At 34.1% G+C, this 17,470-nt stretch overlaps 1 protein-coding gene across 16 annotated transcripts in view; it reads left to right on the top strand.

Moving 5' to 3' along the window:
• The window catches only part of LOC135155203 (uncharacterized), a 58,138-nt gene extending 40,931 nt beyond the window's left edge, over positions 1-17,207 (top strand). For 13 of the 16 annotated variants that reach the window (XM_064104082.1, XM_064104094.1, XM_064104095.1 and 10 more), the window contains 5 exons: positions 2,086-2,333; positions 5,228-5,359; positions 7,962-8,154; positions 9,510-9,570; positions 10,523-17,207. In XM_064104082.1, the coding sequence (XP_063960152.1) occupies positions 2,086-2,333; positions 5,228-5,359; positions 7,962-8,154; positions 9,510-9,570; positions 10,523-10,817 (929 nt within the window). In that variant the 3' untranslated portion in view covers positions 10,818-17,207. The remainder of the gene's footprint in view (positions 1-2,085; positions 2,334-5,227; positions 5,360-7,961; positions 8,155-9,509; positions 9,571-10,522) is intronic. The other 3 variants (XM_064104087.1, XM_064104085.1, XM_064104096.1) reach the window with 2 other exon arrangements.
• The last annotated feature ends 263 nt before the right edge of the window (positions 17,208-17,470 follow it).

Here is a 17,470-nt window from a genome sequence, read left to right as displayed (position 1 = left end):
CAATACTTCATGCGAAAAAGACAAAAATATCAGTATCGACTGTGACCATATTCAGTGACGCGTAAATTTAATTTCTTAAAGGGCTACTCCGGGCGAAAATATCTATATCCAAATAAAAAGAGTACAATTCACAGGGCAAAATGCTGAAAATTTCATCAAAATCAGATCACAAATAACAAAGTTATTGAGTTATAAAGTTTAGCATTATTTGGTGAAAATAGTTATATGCACGTCATCATGAATATTCATTAGGAGGGCTGATGATGTCACTTCCCCATTTTCCTTTTTCTTAATATATTATAACATGAAATTATAATTGTTTCATTTTTTCATTCATGTGTGAATAATGCGTCTCCTCTTTAATGAAAAAATGTTGCAGCAATGAATATCTAATGCACTAAATCAGTTGTCAATCCAAGTTTTTCAGTTCTTGGTAGACCAAATTTGAATAAACCTAATTTCATATGATACATGTAAAATACAAAAGAAAACGTGGGGATAAGACATTATCAATTTGCTCATGAAATATTCATGAAAACATGTCTAGAACCGTATCACCAGAATAATGCAAATCTTTAAAATGCAGTAACTTTTATCTCCGCTTTTGATCAAATTTTCAGTGTTTTGTTTGTATGATTTTTCTTTATTTGTTAAAAACATATCATTTTCGGCCCGGAGCATCCCTTTAAGTTAAACAGAAAGTCCACTGTGACAAGTTAGTCTTAATAAAATCGAAAAGAGAGATTAATATTTATAAAGGTTTAATAAAAATCCATCAAAGAATAAGAGATTTATTGATGTTTATAACGTAAACTTTATGACGTCATATGCAATCAGTTCCCCCATTTATCATGTACTAGTGATATAAATCCCATAGCTCATGAATTCAATGAGAATGAGTAGGCCTACACATATTTGAAGTGAAATGTGATGAATACATATATTTTTCATTGAGAAGGAGTTATGAAATGATGTTTCTGATGAAGTAGTCACCGGAAAAAAAAATTGTTAGAAAATGGCGCTTTGGGGAATCTGTATCACACGACATATATGGAGAAGCTGTTCGTCTGTGACATCACTAAAGGATAGGTTATATGTTATTCTTTGACGGATTTTCATCAAACCCACACCAATTTTTCAATCAATATTTTTAAAATAATTTTTTTCTGCTTTTATCAAAACCAACTTACTATCAGGATGAACTTACCCTTTAAGCGATTTCTTGTCCTTAATTCGCTTTCGTAAATATTATTTCCTTTTATCATATGAAGAGTTTTGTTCCAAAAGGAGCTCGATCCACATTTGGTGTTTTTCTGTAAATCAAGGCTTTTTTTATTCACCACTTTCCCCTAGCCACTGCTGTTCTTTATATATATATATATATATATATATATATATATGATAGTACTATCATCTTAGATTAATCTAATCATGATTTAAAAAAATCTACCAGTCATCAATTTTTAAAGAATTTTTTAAATTTTATTTTTCATGGATTTAGCTCCTTTTGGAACAAAACCTTAGTAAAATGTCAATTTTTCCAATTTAAACATGTTTGATATTGAAAACTAAACATGAAGCACATATATATGGGTAAGCAGAGTATATTTAACATATTTTCTGATGTTTATCCACTGAAAATTACAAAAATAAAACAAAAATAAATTTTGTTCATCTTTTCTAAGGACGGTGACTTTTCGATATCTAATTTGAAAATGAGCTAAATTAAAAAAATATTCATGAAAATTATAATATTCTGTTATCTTCATCAAAATTTGCAATGATGGTGTGAACTTTAATCCACAACATGTACCTAAAATACTGAATTCATAATTTAATGTAAAATAGGAAAAATAACAAATTTTAAATAACCGTATAGTGGACATAGCTCCTTTTGGAACAAAACTCAAACTTGCAATCAATTTTTACCAACCTTTCCATTTTTTTTCAAATGTGATATGTGGCATGTTGCATAAGATACATATATTTCTATCAGAAAATCAATTTTGGTCAAAAGTGGATTTAGCAAATTTTGGAATCAAGCTCTTCATATTCCTCTAACCATTTCATTCTTTTCCAATGCAGACGCAGTTGTTAAAGAACGGAAAGTACTGTCAAGGTCTGGAATACCCAGCTGCAACATCATGAAGGACGTACTTGAACTCAAGATGGATCATTTTTCGTGGGCGAAGATTAAGATATGGATCAAGAGCTTCTTCTTCCGCGGAAAGAGGATGTGCTGTTGGCCGTTTAAACAGATGAACCTGCCCCTAGCTAAGACACCCGTCATCTTACATGCACACCTTTATGACGATTTGAAAGGGAACAAAAAGGTTCATCATTTTCACCTTCTTCTTAGACGGTTTAGATGATCGCTGTCTTCGATTCTCTATAAGAAATCAGTTTCGGTCTGGTGAAGACCTTCGTGTACTTCTTTCTTTTTATGCATTTTTTTTTTATAAAGATTGCAAAAGAAAGGCAAATTCTGTCATACGTGCCTTCTAATTTCTAGTTTTAGACAATATATTCTAATTCAAACTATATTGCGTTGATTTAGTGGAACATTCATTTTTATCATTCGATAATTATATCAGGGTGATCACTTGTTCACAACTTATTGATTGAATTTAGTGCAATAACGTTAAAATATCTCGGATAGGGGAGCACGCATTCTATTTTTTTTCTAATGACACTTGGTACTGCACAATATACGTATATATATGTTCATCATTCCATTAGAATTCCTGCTAATTTGTGTAGTGCTCAGGCATTTGAAACGGAATCCAGATAACATTCACTAAATACAAGTTAGAGGATTTGCTTGCTATATTTTTGTGCCACTATTTCATAAATATATGGATAATGGGTCCCCTTAAATTAGTTTATTAGTAACCATATGGCAAATTTACAGCAAATGATAATAATGCATGGTGCCTATTATCGGATTATAGGTTGGTCTTATAGGTAATTTCTTACTATTTGTTTAATCTAGATTTTTAGAAGCAAAAATGGAATCGTAACTCTTGATTAATTTCCTGATATAAAATGCCATAACACCAGGATGGTTCCAGGGGGACGGGGGGGGGGGGGGGGGGGTTGAGCAGGGATCATTTTGGGGTGGGCTTCTCTCTTTCGCGGAGACATTTAACTTTTTCTAAAGTTTGTGTACACCACTGCCCACTTCGGGAACAATCCTTGACCTGCCTTTGCACAAAACCGTTTTAAGTTTGATTTATTTAATAAAATTAATCATCGGGATTAGTTATTTTCATGGGTCGTTTTCGTGGTAGATCTGGCAAAAATAGGTTTCTGTGTAAGCGTCAGTTCTTTCTGGGCGGTTTGATAACAAAAGTGTAAAACTTAATAGGAAGTAATTATTCGTGAGATAAGTTAGTTCGAAGGGTACTTGAAGACAAAGAAAAAATTACGCGTGGCGTGCGTAATATACGTCTCTTGCATCACAAATTTTCACTCTGCCACATATTGTCACCCCGCGACAATTTGTGCAAAACCTGGCATCACAAATTGTCACCCCTGCACACGTTGTCGCCTCGCGACAATTTCTGCTGCACGTCTTTAACCACCAGTTTGATGTGTAGTGTATGTGCGTTCAAGTTTTATTTTCCATTTCCATTATCAACATTGTAAGCAAATACAAATCAAGCATACATTATAAATATTAAAAATAATACAAATGAAATATGATAACAATGATTACAAATCAATTACAAGTTCCAATACGTTTGTAAAATAGGTTTAACAGCATCTGATATGGAAATGAGGGGATCCACTAAAAAGCATTGCTTGTAGAGCGTGGATCCCTAAGATAGTATATTAAATATTTGAAAAATGGGACTCATTCGCAAGTGTAAATACAATAAGTTAAAATAGAATATTGGAAATAATAAGATGGTGAGTAATAGCGAGAAATGATAAAAAGATGACAGAGATACGTGTCGCTGTTTGTGGTAAGGTTGTGTACGTTGTGTTAGCGGTGAGTGTTTTGTTGTCATATGTATGTGCGGATAGGCATGTGTGTGTATGTGCGTATATTATTATCATTATTTATTGATTTATTTATTCTATTAATTAATTCATTAATTATTATTATTTTTTTTTTTTTTTTTTGGGGGGGGGGTTACATGTATATCCACGAATAGCCAAATAGTCTAATCGCCTTTTCGTCTAAATCCCAAATAAATATTTCCAATCTGTCACTGACAGGAATTGACCAAGTGGTGTTAGACCAATTACATATTAGACCAAATGTAAAGGACCCCATGGAAGAACAGTGGTATTTTATTAACACCGCTGAAATGGGACATCCTTCATATGATATTTACGTTATGTTAAATTGAGCATGTATATATTTAATTTTTCATATGGAAATAAATACAAACAAACAGACCAATTGGAAATTACACGGAATGGTAAATAGGCAAAATGTCAAAAATAGACCAAAAGGTAAACTGGTTGTCGACGAAAAGGAATTTGACCATGACTTTGTGTAGGATGAGGCTTAACGGCCATTAGTCAAATAGGGTTTATACCAACTGGCAATTTACCTTTGGGGGTGCTAATATGGAGAACAAAACTGATTTCCGAGACTTGTGAAACGTCGTGGGGCCTTAGAAGACGTCTCTGCAACAAGTTTCAAAATTGTCTCAAAACCGTTTAAAAGTAATCCAAAATCCGTCTCAAACGCGAGATACCACCATCACTTTCACTCAGTGTTGTTAACACACATACACACACCAAGAGAAACATACTCAGTTTCCTCCTCAAATTGTCGCCTAAATTAGCCGAAAATTTGTGAAGGGGTGACAGTTTGTGGTGTCAGTTTTTGCACAAATTTTCCCGGGGTGATTATTAAACATTTCGCCTTTGTCAGCTACATGTTCATAGGTTATTGAAATATAAGCTTTATTATAATATTTGGATTTCCTTTTTATAGGGATAATTTATGCCTTAATTGAAGTATTTGATATCCTAACCGTATGTTTCTTTGACTTTTTTAAAATACAGAACACGTAAGAATGAACCTATTCACTCCTAAATTTTCAAATTACTTTTAATGTGTTACAAATCATTGCCATGGGCTTGTATGCACAAAACCTGATCAAGTGAAATAAGGTATCTTTATTCACGTCATATCAGTGATACATATATTTTATCTAATACTGTTTTTTAATCGGGTATTATCCTGTTTTGTTTTCTTTGGTAACAGGTGGTGAGAGAGGATGAAGAGGAATTGGGATTTACCCCTGCTCATATCGAACAAAATGTCTTTATCAAGAAGGCAGAAGTTGATCTTGAAATGGGATGTTATGTCAAGAAGAAGAAGATTGGAGAAATTGCTGTAAGTTCAGTTATGGGATATTAGACAGAGAGTGACAGAGTGTTGAATCGAGAAAAAAGTTGAATAATATTCATTGAGGTGGACCAATTCTAATAAAGATTGAGTAGTGATTTTTTTCTGGATCATTTTATTTTTTTAACATAAAAGTTGCTTTAATATGTAAAAAACGCCTTTTGCCCTCATAACCATTATATGTTATATACACGTTTCTATCGCAACGCTCATTACATGCATTTATGCGTGCCAGTCACACCAGCTAAGGCGAGGCAAGACCGATTGAGTCTATTGTACTCTTTTGAAAGGCAAGCCAGCGAGCGCATTTTAGTAGGTATCACTAGTGTGACTAGTAACGGAGGTTGTTTTTGGTGTCATTTTATCGCAATATCGGGGAATACATTTGGAGGTATTTTCCCTATATCTAAGCAAGTTATGACATTAATACTGTCATGAAGCATATTATCCGTTCTCGTCAATATATCCTCTTTCGTGTAGAATGCTGATATTTCTACAATTATTGTTGATACTAATGACAAAACAAAAAGATATTAATGCTCATGCAAATTTTTGCCTAAAAACATGGACATTTTGGCATAAATTCTTATGATAAAAAAAATAATTAACCGGACTGTTCAGAAAACGATTGCAATCAATTTATACTATCTAAATCATTGTGAAATGCGTATTTATTTAATATTTTTTCCATTGTTTGTACAAAAATATGAAAATAATTGATTTTCATGAAAAATCCATGATGGCCGACAAAATGGGGTCCTCTGGGCGTTCCGTACAGGATATGACCCGGTAGCAACACATTTTCTTGACCACTGTTATTTTGCCAACAATTTGGGAGCATCAAACCTTATGTACCCGATCAGCTGAATAACCTCCCTGAGCCCCCGGTCTAAAGAGCCCCAGTGGGAGTGTCTCTCCCTCTCACGTCCCTGCTTAAAGGAAGCAAAAATACAGGGAGGAATGGGGTCCTGTCGGAGGGAGTTTAGTGGGAGGGGTGGTCTGGGGCTTGTTTTGTAAAAGTCGGTTGTGGGATGAACGAGCTGTGGAGGTTTGGAGGGTCTCGTTGTGCTCCCTGTGGGGGTCCTTGGATTGGCGAACGTGCTCCGGAATAGCTGAATTTGTGGGCGGCTCTCCATTTGTTTTTGTTCACAGATTTTCTGAATTGTTTTTTCCCCCCAATTTGAGGGATAGTGGGGAGGATTCGAGTGTTTGTGTGCGGAGAGAGTGGGAGTTGTCGGCGGGGTCTGTGGTTCTGGAGCGCGTTGGCCGGTTTGGGAGGTCCCCATGGGGAGTGCAGCGGAACTCTTTGGGCTCCTATGGCTTGCTTATCTCGTCGCCGAATCTGATGAGGCTTGCTCTGGATTGTTCCTCTCATTTTTTTCTTTTTCCGACGGGACCGTTTTTATATACTCGTTTCTTCTCTCTGTCTCTCTCACTTTTTATCCATGATGCAATGTCTTGCCAGTTTACATTGAACTTTATAATTATACCCAAACTACAAATTAAAATAAATTTAAAGGTTTTCTATTATGTACCATTGTACACGACTCATTATATAATAATTATATAATTATATAATTATATTAATTATATATTTATATATTAATTATATAATATATTAATTATATTATATATTAATTATATAATTATATTAATTGTGATTCGTTTTCTCTGTAATTTACACATCTTGCCCTGTATGTAATTCATTAGTTTGTGACCTGGGCTAATTTCCTTTTTATTATGTATTAACTAACCCAGGGAGCCCAGGAGCTCACCGTGTATTCACCCATATTCACGGGACTAGGGTAGATTATGGTCAAAATATCTAGCAAAATTGTGAAAACAGAAATTAAACACTTACCACGATTATATGGATGAAGGTCTATCGTGTGGCACTATCCCGACATCGAGGCACATACTGGAACCTCAAAAAACGAAAAGTTCTCTCCTTCTACCCCAGTCTCGATCTGCCATTTTGTTATGAATTTTGAAAGAATTAGGAGAGGTATCGCGACAGAACTTTTCGTATTTTTGAGGTTCCAGTCTGTGCCTCGATGTCAGGATACTGCCACACGATAGACCTTCATCCATATAATCGTGGTAATTGCATAATTTCTGTTTTCACAATTTATTTTGCTAGATATTTTTACCATAATGTACCCTATTACCGTGGGTATGGGTGAATACACGGTGAGTTCCTAGGCTCCCGCCCCCTTCGCGGGCGGGAGCTCCCTGGGTTATGTATTAACCTATGTTCCTTTGTTTAATTTTGAATATTGATTAAAGTGATGAAGAAAAAAAATGTCTTGAAATAATAGTCGACCATCACTACATTCGAGAAAAAAAATCGAAAAGGGCGCACCCAATTTGACCTCGCTTTCCTGCTCAACGATACAGATCGCGATTTCGCCTCTGAAATAGAAAGCATAAACAACACTCGTTTGCGATCGGCGTTCTGAAACGACGTTTGAAAACGCTGATTCTGTCTCTGCAATAGAAGCAGATAGCTGAACCACATTGTGTATTGTGAAATTTCTAGACATAAAATCAATCGTAATAATACCAGCAATGCCAATACTATACTCTCCAGGTCGTATCATTCGATAGACTGACAAGTGGAACCAGGATTTGTGAACCGTTTGAGCTGGATTTCAGTAATCATCCAGACAGTGTTGCAGTATCACTTAGAGCAGGTCAAACCAAGGAACTGGAAGTCAAGTGTTTATTCCCATTAGACTTTCCTATTCTTCAGAAAGCAGTAAAGGCTACGCAACCTGATACAGGTAACCGCTACAAATATGAGCGAACATTTTCAATTTTTAAGCGCATCGGATGCTTATGCCCCAAGATAAATATACAACCACTTGCCCTCGTCCCCATGACCTAGGTTTCAATCGCTTCGACAGGAAGCTGCACTTGTTTAATTTTCATCCATATTCTAAACTTAAAAAGTGGAATGCCTCTGGCAGTCTCGCCTGCATTAAGCAATTTAATATAGCAGTGGTGCTGAATTTGAAAACGACTAAGGAATATTCATTCACATAAAAGCCATTCATATGATGAAAAAATATACTATTTTCACTGACCCTAAATGACATTTGCCCTTCATCATGTGACCAAAGACTTGTGCAAGATGATTTGTGATACTTCATTACCCTTATGTCAACATGAACTAGATCCATAAACTTTTAAAGTTGTGATGGCAATTCAACAAATACCCCCAACCTGGCTTAAGTTCATTGACCTGAAATTACCTTTTACCTCGGTCATACAGCTCTGTAACTGTCAATATTTGTGTGACAATTAAAAATTAAGTTGTGCATACCCGATGTTCTACGTCGATGTCACTGCAGGTAGGATCTGAAGTGCCGGGCCTGGAGACAGTGCGAGAGTTTGCGATCGAATGGCGATACCAATAAAATTTGCTTTCGATCTCCAGGGCGCATGCGCACGATGTGAACTTTGACAAATATTTGAAGATAAGGAAACCCGTTTTAAATTTGTCAAAAACATTCTTTCTAAAATTCGTATTGTATGTCTAAATTCGTCCCTCAATTTGTCAAGTATGACAAGATTCGTCGTGTGCAATCGGACTGACAATATCCATTTGTCAATTCGTGCTGTTGGATTCGTCAGTTAAAGTAGTTTGTCAAAGCAGGATTTACATTCGTAACGTAGAGACGTGAATTAGTGTTTCCAGATTTTTAATTTGTCAAACTATAAAATGATTTGTCAATTGACATAAAGTGATCGTCATAATGGCGTGACGTATTTTTACTGCCAATTTGACAAATCTTTGCCCCCGCTTGACTAATAAAAACTAAGAGTGCATAATTCATGTTGACTTTGAATGGTAAATTTTATTCCCAATTAATCCGTTCATTAAAAGACACAAGTAACTTATCTTAGTAGTAAGTGAAGAAATATGATTCAAACGATGGGGACCCTATTGTTTAAAAATGACCCTGATGGAAAACAAATTTTCACAATAAGTGAAATTTTCCTCTTGATTTGAATGGTTATATATTTAAATCTTTCGTTTTCTTTCTCTTCAATCCTTCTTCGAATTTGAAAAAAATATAATCATGTACATGATAGAATCAGAGTTATCGAAATTACTTTTCCTGATTTTTTTTAGTAGGAGTAGAACATGGTGCAACAAGTTTACAGGCGCAGCAGACATCAGAGGGAACCTTACAGTACGTTTCAATCATTTAATATACTTCTAATAATTGTTATAATTGCCAATTGATTTACGCGTAAAAGAGTACCTTTGGTATTACTTTTCAGAAAGATGAATGGGAACTTTTATTATCTCAATGAATTCGTTGGAAATGGGAAAAAACAATACAAATTAAGGAATTCATACCTTCTGAAAGATATTTGTTGGCTCTTATTTATCCCCTGTTAAATGAACAACAATATTGCAATAAAAACACGAACAACATCCGAAAAAATAGAAATAAAAAACGAATTATTCGTTTCGAGGGTAAAAAATAAACCTGCGTGACGCACTTAAAGGACAAGTTCAGCCTAGGAAACAGTTTGAATAAGAATCGTAAAATTACGACATTTCAATTGCACTTGATTTCACAAAACAGTTATATGCACGTTCTTGTCGGTATCGAAGTGTCTGGACTGATGGCGTCACCCGCTTTTTGTACTTTTGTACTTTTTGTATCTTATTATATGAAATATTCAATTTTCTCCTTATCATCATGTGAAACAAAACGTTGTTCCTCCCTGAACATGTTGTTTCAACATTTTGTGCTTCAGTCAAGTCGGTCCTTTAAATCAATAAAAATTGAAATATTGTTAATAAAAAAAAGATAGTGATTGAGGGACATCTTCGGCTCTGAAATGTGCATATCACTGAGTTTTGCGTGTAACTTTTTGGTGAAAAATAATCGAAATTTTTAAATTGCCCAAACCTTATTTCACAGCCGATTTGGTTAGAATTTTAGCGTTAGGCTTGATTTATTTATCTCTATTGATTCAAATCGATATTTTTCAGGAGTGGACTAAATTGTTAAGAAGGGAAACAAACGCAGAATAATCTGATTAGAGATAATTTGGGAGATGAATGGCAGTAGTAGTGAAAATCAGCAGCGTTCACACACTCTGTAATCATTTATTAAATCAATAATCTAGGATCAATCCAGCTCGAGAGAGGGACTTTGATGACATTATGAAAACCGTTGCAAAAATGGTTGTCTCACGGTCGGAGATACATGATCTTGGAAGTGCTCTTGGCTTCGGACCAGAGGATATCGACCCTTACGTTGAGGAGAACAAGAAAGAGGCAGGAGTGTCGTATATGGGAACTCTTTCAATGCTTCGTAGGTGGAGAAAGAATCAAACAAAGAAGACAGAGCTGGAAGCATTGCAGACTGCTCTAGAAAAGGCTGGTCAAATCCATCTCGCTGATGACCTATTTGGTGAATGATTTAATGGAACTCATGATTTTTGTGAACTATGAACTATGTTGTTCAAGGAATTGGATAGAGGCAGTCAGTAGGCAAGTCCTCAAAAAGTAGCTTTTTTATCCTAGTAATATTTATGATTAGAGGATGTTTGCATTATTTTCATGCAATTAAAGTTGTTGTTTTATACTTAATTTCTTTTTGAGCCTAAATGATCCTAAAATTATGATAAGGCTGAAGATCTAAGCTTTTATATGATATAGGTTTTATAAGAAGAGGTATTTTGGATGGGTCAGCAGCCAGCTTTTCATAGGCCAAGTACATTCAGCCGCTTATAAAACAAGAATACTTCACCCTGAGACCACATACCCTCGCAAATCCCAACGTTTCCACACTGGGCATCTGCAAGGTCACACTCACAATGTGGTTACCTCTTCGAATTACACGCGCCTGTTGTTTTGAAAACATTATTCAGCCAATCAAAACTCTGGATTTTATGCTACTCAGAAATTCCAGAAATTTCCTCTCGTATCTTGATGGAAAAGGTTGGTGCTGACCCATCTAAAAGGTGCCACATATACAGAGGAAGAAAATTCCCTTTGAGGCATCTATTCAGGCCTGAAATTCACTTATCAAATTATTTTATAAAATAGAAACGACCAATATAAAAGAGTAACATTTACCCTTTCCTATGGTACAAGAATAATCAATATTATTTGAATAGAAATTGGTTAAATTCTTTGAGATTTGAAGTCTCACAATTCACGAGATTGTGCAGGAATATCTTGCTCATTTGCTTGCTGTTATAGGGAAAGAAATAGATAGAATGAGAGAAAGATAAACAAGATGAGTTTAATATGACGTTTGTAGCTGAGAAGGGGTGTGCGAACATGCACGGATGAGGATGTGTCTGTGTGCGTAAGATCAAATGTTATTGATTCGTCGTGTTTATGGGAGTTTGTGTGTGTGTGCGTGTGTGTGTAAAGGCGTGCATATTTTGATTGACGCAGCTGATTGCAAGGTTTTTATTTGCATTGTATGTATTGTATCACAGGGTCAATGCAGTTCATTGAAATAATCTGTTCTGAAGTTTATTAACATGTATTTTATTATGTTAACGTAAGTATTGAAAAAACTCATTTATTCATGATTTATGTACTGTATTTGAAAATGATGAAATACACATTTTTAATTATTTTCTTATTTGGATATGTACTAAAATTTGATACGCAGAGAGGCATTGCAAGTTGTCGTAATATATATTTTGTACTGTATTTATTGATTTTCTGTACATTTTGAAATATATCACAAAGGATGCCAACCATGAAAATTGATAACAAAATAGAAAAGAGAACAAATTTGAACTTTATCAAAAGGTCGAACTGCCTTTGCGAACGTACACGGATGAGCGTGTGTCTGTGTGTGTAAGATCAAATGATATTGATTCGTTGTGTTTATGGGAGTAGGGGTATGTGAAGGTGTGTGAGTGTATGTGTCAGGGCAGGCATGTTTTAGTTGACGCAGCTGATTGAAAGGTTTTTATTTGCATTTAATGTATTGTATTATAGGGTCATTGCAGTTCATTGAAATAATCTGAGCTTAATCTGAAATTATGTTAATGAAATTCTTGGAAAGTCATTAATTCATGATTTATGTACTGTATTTCAATTAATGAAATACAAATTTGTTATCATTATCTGATTTTAATGAAAGTAATAATATTGCGTCATTTTGTTTGATTTAATATAAACGACGTGTTTTCAAGGTACTGCGCAGAGAGGCATTGAAAGTTGTCATAATAAATATTTAGTACTGTGTTTAATGATTTTTCTGTACATAGTGAAATATATCACAAAGCATGTCAATCATGAAAATTGATAACAAAATAGAAAAGAGAACAAAATTTGAACTTTGCTCAAGAGATCGATAGATCACCAGTGGTGATTTTTTGGGGCATTGCATTTTTACATCCAAATTGTTTGCATTAATTGAAAGCAAATATCGTTCATTTCCTATTCAGGACATAAACAATTATTTTTTTATTTCATTCTCAACAAAATATAAATAAAAAAAAATACAATCATAACAAGTCAACATCATAAAAAAATATACCAAGTTCATGAAATCAACTCGAAAAAGACATGTTATAAGAAAGTTGTATACAAAATAATCATTTGTAAAGGATTTGTGATTTATGATTTGTGAAAATGGAGGATCCCGCTAAAAAGCAAAGCTTGTATATTGTAGGCTCCTCAAAATATGACAGACGAGAAATAAATTTTATAGATCTTATCATGCATGCAGTATTTTCTTTTTTATTCAAATCGATTGATCCACCTGTTTTTTAATTGATATTTTTCATTAAAAACACATAAAAATACATACTAAATGATACATGTGAAATTGACAAATAAAAATAGGAGGATAGCCGGGCTCAGCAGTATCAATCATGGTGTTGCAGGTCTACCGAGGGGTCCTCAGTTTCAATTTGCCTCCATTGCAATGCCCTATCCAGAGTCGCATGTATGCACGTTGAGATTGTTCATCATTGTTGGCCACCCCCACCATCATTTCAAGACCTAAATGTTCTATCCAACAAATGACAAAGGGGTTCTATTTTTTTATAACTTACAGCGGTTGAAATGAAATAACACTAGTCTTTTACAAAAATTAAGATGTCTGTTTTGTTTTAGATGTTTCGTATCCTTTCTATTATGCGTGAATTGGATGCTGTGTCAGAAATATATAAATATGTAATATACATGCTTTCATACGTTACACAAGTGAGTGAAACTTATTACATGAAGAAGAAACGTGTTCAATTATGGATTATCCACTAAGAATATTTCAGATTACATTCTAAGATTGACCTGTACATAAAGCTCAGCATTTCCTTCACCTAATATGCTTTTATTTTCATACAGCAAAATGTCATTTTCAGCTTTGTATTCTTTATTATTTGTCATATTTTTCATGTTTATTTCTCTTTGTTATTTACAAATTATCTCACATTCTTGTTTTAGAATAATGATTCTACTAATAAATGCATATATAATCTTGTTTTAGAATAATGATATGAAACACCTAAGAGGGATTAGTTGGCAATATATTTACATGTATATAGGTTATACATTCTACAATATTTTTGCTCCAGTCTTTCATAGCAGTTTTTAATACAACAAAATAAAATAATGTTATTCGAAGAATACACGGAGAATTTGTAAAATTATCTTAGGCATTTGGATATATACATACAAATGCACGTCAAATATGTATTAACCAAGACTTGAAGAGAGAAGATTGGCATGGGGTAAAAAAAATGCAGAAAAATCAAATCATCCTCTGTGTAAGACAAGGTTACCTCGAAAAAAAATATACCAACATATCTCTTCGTTTTAAAAACATCAACAATGTCAAACAAGAACACAAGATTTGAAAATAGTCAATTGCCCTTTTTGGTTGGTTTTTACTAGAAAAGGCAATAGACTATGGCCGCCCCTCCCCTCATACAGTAGTTTTTGACGTCATTAACATTTTGCCCAAAATGCCAGTCTCCTCTCCTTCAAGTCGTCTCTTTGTTTAAATGTACGATTCAAATCATGTTATAATTCATTTTTTTTTCTTTTACGATTTTCACCTAGATTTGTTACAACTTTTTAAATGTGCGGTTTTAAAATGTTTTTTACAGTGTCATTTTATTGTGCCTATAGAAATTTGTAAGCATAAATTTTCCAGCTTCAGCTCTGTAATTTAATTTAATGAATTGTTAGAAGATATATGAAAAATTAATAACGCAAGAATTGTATTTTAACGATGTCTCAGGTATAGACCTATTCATGGCCATACGCAGCAAGGGGGGCATGGGGCAGTTGCCTCCAGAAACGTATACCTTATACTGAAAATCTCACAATTCAACAAGAATGTGAACGAAATTCATTTTCACTATAGGAAATGCAAAAGTGCCCCCACCCGACAAGCTCGGTTGCATTGCTCCCTCGCTCCCGAGTTTTTTTAAAATGTTTACGCATCTTGCCCCCCCCCCCCCGGAAAACATATCTGGTTGCGCCCATTGACCTTTGCCTCGTAAAGTGAGTTTTTTTAATTGCAAGCTGCTCCGTCAAATAAAGAACACATAAACACGTTGCATTCGGTTATGTTGATATTTAATGTAGAAATCTCTTTTGTTTGGATTTCACAGAGATTGTACCTAAAATGTTAGGGAGGTACTTTGAAAATGACTAGGGGATGTGACATTATGTTTAAAATAATATTTATTTGTTTTAACAGGTTATCAGCAGAATTGGTAACCATGGTGAATATAATCAAAGTACAAGAAGAGCCAGGTAGAAATAGAGTGTATTCGTCTTTGAAATATTATTCAAATGATAGCACTGGAAAATTGAAGAAATCAAGAAAAAGTTTAGGAATTCTCTAAAAAGTCATTTTTTTTCATAAATTCACACCATCATCATGTAATTCTATAATAGATAATTAATACAATTAAGACACTTAAAAAATGTGCATTTTGTAATATTGTGGGGTCAGGCTCGATTAGCACTAGTGCTATTTTCTGGTCCCATTTACCATAGTATATATTTTTTTATACATGTGTGACTGTTATGCAATTTGCTTCATAACCTGTAAACATGTAAATATTGTTGGTAAATAAAGAAATCAAATCAAAGAAATAAAATCAATCATATGTCAATATTTGAATACGATACCTCACCAGAAGAGCAAACCAAGTAGAATTAATCAGAAAACACATGACCTTATTGTGTCTATTGCGTATTGCGATATTTGTCCAAGGTCCAAATCATCAATAAATTACTTAGCTCTCATAAGGTTTGTATATCCTGACTTAACACAATTAAACACATGTTTTGTATTCTACTTTGAGTCAATTTTCTCATTTCTTTTCCTTAATTATTATTGCAATCTTAGTGAGTATTTTCAACAATGGTGTTGGAAACTGTCCAAAGTCTACTTCAGAGCTCATCTCAGCCTGATTCAACTCCAACATCTAACAAAACAGTACTGGGGACTACTCGAAATCACTTATCTTGATTTATACTTAACAATAAGCGCTCCCAATAGTGTATTTTGCATTTTCATCTTCTATTTTACTTATTAACAATGCTGTAATTGTCTTCATTAATGTTTCTCTATCATTTCTTACGCAATGATGTTTTATATGTACATGAGTGATTGCATATTTCAATGCTGAGTAGATATAGGTGCGTATGAGGCGAAAATTGAATAAACAAATAAACATGAATTGTGGTTGTTTATAATGTGCATACATTTATCTCACTTGAAAACTTTTGTATAATATGTATAATATGGCACTGTACCAGTCTGAACATAATTCAACACAGCGTGTTTACATAGCGGATTGTGTGAATATGTGATTCACACCGAACAATGTTCAAATCTAATAGTGTGAAGATAGTCGTCCTACACTGTGGACGTCTCTATATTGTAAACATAATGTGAACGCAACGTGGGACGTGCACTTTCTTTTACAATGTTTATTTTTCCAAAATGTTATTGATATGAAATATATTGAGATATTAGTCTCGTTGATTTCACAAATTTGTTTATTGACTTAATCTGCTCGAAGGTCTGAAATTTACTTATCAAATGTTATGCCCTTTCTTGGTACTTTGAAAAAAAGTTAAGAGATATTCTGAAAATGTTCTCTCAATTAACTGATGAAGAAATTTCTTTTAAAAATCTCTACATTTAAAGGGGGGGGGGGGGAAACGCCGGGATAAACATACAATTATTTCACAAAGCTTAACATGCTTAACAGTTAATTATACCCACTGACATCATTTTTTCCCTAAGATAATGTGTTTATGATTTTAATTTTTCCATTTTTAAAATGACTATTATTTTTAGTTTGGGATTGAATACGTCGTGATCTACAAGGTTAACAACAAAAACAAACAAATTTAATAGGCAATATATAGGTGTATCTCGGGGGTACCTGACACGAATAAGATATGGTTTGTTACGAAAAGGAGCAATGCCATAAGCAATCGATTACTATATATTAAGTCTGCCTACTAATATTTCCATTCAATACACGAGCATGAAAGGCAACGCAAGTTTTCGTTAATAGCGTACTTACATGTACAGACGAGTAAGTAGTGTCTCACACTGAGTACACTGAAGATTTGCTGTCCCTTCTCTTTGTACCGATCTGTTGTTTTAAAGCAATTTCTAAGTTTTGGTAAATACCCCTAACGTTTTTCACTGTTCCAGGTCATAAACATATATGAACTTGCATGTCCTAAAATCGTTGCGGTGTTTATGATGTTACAGTGGATGCATTTTACGTTACATAGGAATGTTATTTCTATCCGTGCCATATATGTACCTAATAAAATAAATCAACGATTGTATAATGATTGTGTTTTTTTCTTTCTTTGTTGAAATATCCAAATACTTCTCTAAAGTATGAAAGTGGCTGATAAATTTAGGATATGATGTTTGAATCAAATCCGGTTGGTCTTCTGATACATATACATGTATAATGACTATTTTTGGAATATTAGGTCTCAGATGAAAGTAACCCCCCCCCCCCCATAGGGTTACTCAAAGAAAGGGCTAAAAGTGCAAAAGAAAAGATGGAAATTCAACTTTTTACAAAGAATCAACGACTTGGGGA

The sequence above is a fragment of the Lytechinus pictus genome, chromosome 8 (genome assembly GCF_037042905.1).
Source record: "Lytechinus pictus isolate F3 Inbred chromosome 8, Lp3.0, whole genome shotgun sequence".
Taxonomy (NCBI): Eukaryota; Metazoa; Echinodermata; class Echinoidea; order Temnopleuroida; family Toxopneustidae; genus Lytechinus; species Lytechinus pictus.
Note: the sequence above shows the minus strand (reverse complement) of the source record. Positions and strands in the feature narration are given on the sequence as shown.